The sequence below is a fragment of the Nerophis lumbriciformis genome, linkage group LG14, assembly GCF_033978685.3.
Source record: "Nerophis lumbriciformis linkage group LG14, RoL_Nlum_v2.1, whole genome shotgun sequence".
Taxonomy (NCBI): domain Eukaryota; kingdom Metazoa; phylum Chordata; class Actinopteri; order Syngnathiformes; family Syngnathidae; genus Nerophis; species Nerophis lumbriciformis.
The window spans coordinates 28204372-28210371 of NC_084561.2; the positions used below are offsets into that span (position 1 = coordinate 28204372).

A 6000-nucleotide genomic window follows, 5' to 3' on the forward strand; every position below is an offset into this window, starting at 1 on the left:
CCCGTGTACAATGTTGTGGACAAATAAACAGGAATATTTATTTTATAGACACCAAAACAGACAGGAGGGCATTAGACAAAAAGGATGACACGGGAAAATGTCGCCAACAGTCTAACCGCCTGAAGCAGAGTGGGTGAAGGCTGGCCGACAGCATGTACCGTATTTTCCGCACTATTAGCCGCACCTAAAAACCACAAATGTTCTCAAAAGCTGACAGTGCGCCTTTTAACCCGGTGCGCTTTATATATGGATAAATATTAAGATTAATTTTCATAAAGTTTCGATCTCGCAACTTCGGTAAACAGCCGCCATCTTTTTTCCCGGTAGAACAGGAAGCGCTTCTTCTTCTACGCAAGCAACCGCCAAGGTAAGCACCCGCCCCCATAGAACAGGAAGCGCTTCTTCTTCTACTGTAAGCAACCACCCGCCCGCGTAGAAGAAGAAAAAGCGCGCGGATATCACCGTACGTTTCATTTCCTTTGTGTGTTTACATCTGTAAAGACCACAAAATGGCTCCTACTAAGCGTCAGGGATCCGGTTCATGAAAAGACGCAATCTCTCCATCCGCACACGGATTACTATTTCACAGCAACTGATATTCCTGTGAAACGCACCGTGGATACAACGGGAGCACATACGGTGAATATTCGCACCACAGGGAATGAGAAGTCATCCTTCACTGTGGTTCTAGCTTGCCATGTTAATGAAACTTCCACCCATGGTGATATTCAAAAGGAAGACCTTGCCAAAAGAGACCTTTCCAGCCGGCGTCATCATAAAAAGCTAACTCGAAGGGATGGATGAAGAAAAGATGAGCGAGTGGTTAAGGTAAGTTTACGCGAAGAGGCCGGGTGGCTTTTTTCACGCAGCTCTGTCCATGTTGATATACGTATGTTTGTGATTGCACATTTGCGTACATTTTGGGAGTGAACAGAGTTGTTAGAACGCTGGTTTTTAATATATTATTAAAGTTTGACTGACATATCTGACTGTTTTTTTGACATTCCTTTAGCGCAGTTAGATGCGGCTTACAACACCGGGCAGCTTATAGGTGGACAAAGTTTTGAAATATGCCGTTCATTGAAGGCGCGGCTTTTAACCCAGGGCGCCTTATGGTGCGGAAAATACGGTATCATAAATGCCCACATAAGTACTTCCACCACACTGTCACATCACACTGACACCACTGTTAAAAAAAAGACTGCAAAACACAGCGTTCAGAGGTATCCAAAACTTTGTGCATGCTAACGTCGAAATGTATGAATGAACCTTATGATTTGACACTATGGCATGACAAACTGTTTGTTTTAATACGTTTGTTCCCTAACAAGGAGCTGAACAGCAACATTCTCAACAGGTGTGTGATTCATTTAATACATTTACTTCAAATCTGTTAGTGTTTCCCATACATTAATTTATTTGTGGTAGCCCGGAACAATTAAAATAGACATTTAGCAACAGTAGAAAAATGTTTATAGCTTTGGTGTGTTTATCCTAGCCAACAAACACATTATAACGGGACTGTCCGTATAGCTTGTCTTCCAACTCCGTACAGTAGATGGCGTCCTAACGTCTTGATACGCACAAACCACAGCTGACTTGGTTGTGCATTATAACGCATCTAATCATCAATATAGTGATGTGCTTCTCCAATATTTTCTGTTATGCCCCACCTACGAAGAAGAAAATATTTTGCGCCCCCCCACTCTCCACCGTGATTACAGATAGTATAATTTGTCTATAAAATTGTTTTAACTATACATCTGCATAATATTGTAAGCTTATTAACATTAAAGGAAACAACACACCGGTCTTTCCTCGTCTCCCACCATGGTTACAGTGAAGCCAAGCGCTACATACTCTTCATCATATTCGGATACGGCAAAAAAAAGCATGTTCCCCGAGGTCACACGCGCTCCCTGGCATCGCACCACGCCCCCCCAAGGGGCGCCCGCCCCACTATTTGAGAAGGAATGTTCTAAACGTACAATGAAGTGTATATTATCTTGCAAAACAGCGCATACTTAAAAGGAGCCAGGAAACGCCATGATTTTTTTTTAAATAACCCATGTGTGGTAATACATGCACATGAGCACATACTACTATGCAAAATGAAACCAACCAGTCAAAAACTTCATGTTCTGTGGTTAAATAAGGTTAAAAACATTAGATAATGTCACATATCTGTTGTGACCCAAAGCGAAAAGCTCTGTTTTATGCAAATTTGATGATGACAACATTTAGGCTATGTCTACACTAAGCCAGATAACCCCTTAAACCAGTGGTTCTCAACCTTTTTTCAGTGATGTACCCCCTGTGAAAAATGTTTTTAATTCAAGTACCCACTAATCAGAGCAAAGCACTTTTGGTTGAAAAAAAGAGATAAAGAAGTAAAATACAGCACTAAGTCATCAGTTTCTGATTTATTAAATTGTATAACAGTGCAAAATATTGCTCATTTGTAGTGGTCTTTCTTGAACTATTTGGAAAAAAATATATACAAATAATTAAAAACTTGTTGAAAAATAAACAAGTGATTCAATTATAAATAAAGACTTCTACACATAGAAGTAATCATCAACTTAAAGTGCCCTCTTTGGGGATTGTAATAGAAATCCATCTGGATTCATGAAGTTAATTCTAAACATTTCTTCACAAAAAAAAAAACTTTAACATCAATATTTATGGAACATGTCCACAAAAAATCTAGCTGTCAACACTGAATATTGCATTGTTGCATTGTAATGAATGGAATAGCCTACTTGATTTGATGTTCAGTTTATGAACTTACATTCACATTTTGTTGAAGTATTATTCAATAAATATACTGTATTTATAAAGGATTTTTGAATTGTTGCTATTTTTAGAATATTTAAAAAAAATATCACGCACCCCTTGGCATACCTTCAAGTACCCCCAGGGGTACGCGTACCCCCATTTGAGAACCACTGCCTTAAACAAATAGTTATTTAGCCTAAGCATCGTGTCAGTCACACTAAACCATCGTTTAAGGTTCCCCTCTTTGGATAATTTTTTACACGGGTAACTGCGCCGAGTATTTCTCGAATCTCCGGCTCTTAGCTTTGTATGGACCCATTGATCGTTTACAAACTGAGTTCGGAGAGGAAGTGACGCCAGAAAGACCGCGCCCCACACAGGAAGTGACATCAGAAAGAACGCGCCACAGCCAGCTTCATAACAACCCGTTCGGTAACTCGGCGGCAACCACTGGAAATATGGGGACGAGTCATCCAGACATGCCCATGTTTCTTCTTCTTGTACATGTACAGGCGCTTTTGGAAATCACACATGAATACCTTGAGAGAAGGAAATGGCCGATTGCAGCTATTTCAGATACAACACATCTCAGACGGCAATTTAGCAAAGTTGAGCGACTGTTTTGGATAAGCCCTGGAAGAACGGCAGCCTGGTGGGATATGTTTGTCAGAAGAACGGCAAGAGAAGTTCCAAATGTCCAGGTCAGCTGTGATTCTACTTAGTGAAAAACTTTGTCCATTTGTCGAAGGAAAGACAACGAAAATGCGGGCTCCCGTAGACGAGGTAAGACTACGAAAAATAGCGAATGCATTTGGACTGGCAAAGCAGACTATCAGTTATTGTCCGCTTTGTATGTCAAGCGATTACTCAACGTCTAGTTTTGTACTCCGTAGCTATTGTGAAGCCATGAAGTGGTTGCGGCCGTCAAGTACGACCGCCAATTTCAGCCTACAAGAACAGTGTCTTGACCAGATATCTAGAGCCCTCGATTGATTGTTGTAAAATGTCCGTTATCACAGTGTTTACTTCCACACGTCCATTAAAGATATGATTCATGTATGATGGCTCAGGTGTGATTCACTACAATAGTCTTAACAGCTGCTGATGGTGAGGCAAGCAAGGTTTACTGTTAAAAGAAATGTGTCATTAGTCTACATTGAATCACGGGGTAAGAATACACTTCCAGGTCAGAGGTGACTATGATGCGCGCATTTTTTCGCATGTGTACTTGGTCGCGTGGCGCCGGCGGACGGAGGAGCCAGGGGGTCTTAAACGGTGGCATTGTTGTGTGTGTGGACACGGATAAGGTTAGGTGGGATTTACTCTGGATAACCTTATCCGGCTTGGTGTAGAAGAGGCCTAAGTGCTCCCCTCATTTCCCTAGCGACCCAACGCCACTGATACTTTCCGGTGCTGTGGGAAAAACTTCTGTCCGATAATGGCTTTTTTGCCGATATCCGATATTCCAATATTGTCCAACTCTTAATTACCGATACCGATATATACAATCGTGGCATTAACACGTTATTATGCCTAATTTTGTTGTGATGCCCCGCTGGATGCATTAAACAATGCAACAAGGTTTTCCAAAATAAATCAACTCAAGTTATGGAAAAAAATGCCAACATGGCACTGCCATATTTATTATTGAAGTCACAAAGTGCATAATTTTTTTAACATGCTTCAAAACAGCAGCTTGGAATTTGGGACATGCTCTCCCTGAGAGAGCATGAGTAGGTTGAGGTGGGTGGGTGTATATTGTAGCGTCCCGGAAGAGTTAGTGCTGCAAGGGGTTCTGGGTATTTGTTCTGTTGTGTTTATGATGTGTTACGGTGCGGATGTTCTCCCGAAATGTGTTTGTCATTCTTGTTTGGTGTGGGTTCACAGTGTGGCGCATATTTGTAACAGTGTTAAAGTTGTTTATACGGCCACCCTCAGTGTGACCTGTATGGCTGTTGAGCAAGTATGCCTTGCATCCACTTGTGTGTGTGACAAGCCGTAGATATTATGTGACTGGGCCGGCACGCAAAGGCAGTGCCTTTAAGGTATATTGGCGCTCTGTATTTCTTGCTACGGCGGCGTTTTAAAAAGTCATAGATTTTACTTTTTGAAACCGATACCGATAATTTTGAAACCGATACCGATAATTTCCGACATTACATTTTAAAGCATTTATCGGCCGATAATATCGGACTGCCGATATTATCGGACATCTCTAGTTTAAAGTATTGCAATGGTGAGTTATTAATTACCGTAATCAGTTGTTAAAAGATATGTTCTTTATGCCTCTTGATGTCAAAATGTTAACAGTATAACGAAAAAGGACATTTTAAATATCAATTCTACAGTAATTCAACTAGGAACTGTAGTTAACTCATGGATCACACACCTACATTTTGCAGTGAGAGAACAGAGAGTTGTGCAGAAATCCCTCTTACTTTAGTTCGTCACAATGTAATTTTTCAGATATAATAGACATAAAAAAATGATTTTGGCAACATCCATCCATCCATTTTCTACCGCTCGTTCCTTATGGAGTGGCGGGGGGTGCTGGAGCCTGGGTGGACCAAATATTACAAGGCAGTGTTTCAAGTCGGTGTCACCGGAAGCAGCCACAGCACAGGAACGTGTTTTTTTTTTAATGAAATAACTTTATAGTCTAGTTTGTGAACGACATAAATATTGAGAATTCGGTGATATCATAATAATAACTACATAATTACAAATAAACACTACATGAACTTGATATCTGCGTATGGTCTTACTTTGACTTCCGAACACTTACTTCGAGAGAGAAACCTTTCTTTTCGTCCCCTTCGACTCTTCGCCTTCACTACTGCTGTCCACAGATGTCTCCGGGGGCGACATTATGTTTGTCGGGATGGAAAATGTGGAGCACATTGTAGGAAGCGAGCAGCCACGCTTCAAAACAAACCTTCTTCTTCTTCTTCCACCGGTGACCACGCGGTAATTTCCTGGCTGCTAGATCCGGTTTAAACTCTGCTCTTTGGCGCCCCTCAGTGTCCGGAGATGCAATTACATCCCGTTTATTATGTAAGGTCCTCATGAGTAACCACTCGACCTAATGAGATTTTGAGTTGTTTGGTCTTTTTTTGTTTGTTTGTAATATAAGAATTGTGTTCCGTGGCACATTGTATAAATACAATAACAACAACCAAAAAAAAAACCACAAAAAATGGGAAGGACATTGAGTACAATGTA

At 41.0% G+C, this 6000-nt stretch overlaps 1 protein-coding gene across 1 annotated transcript in view; it reads right to left on the minus strand.

The window, feature by feature from the left end:
- znhit6 (zinc finger HIT-type containing 6) overlaps positions 1 to 5785 on the minus strand; it is a 51373-nt gene extending 45588 nt beyond the window's left edge. The window contains exon 1 of the mRNA XM_061975669.2: positions 5564 to 5785. Coding sequence (XP_061831653.2) covers positions 5564 to 5679 — 116 coding nt within the window. The 5' untranslated portion in view covers positions 5680 to 5785. The remainder of the gene's footprint in view (positions 1 to 5563) is intronic.
- Between the last annotated feature and the right edge of the window lie 215 nt (positions 5786 to 6000).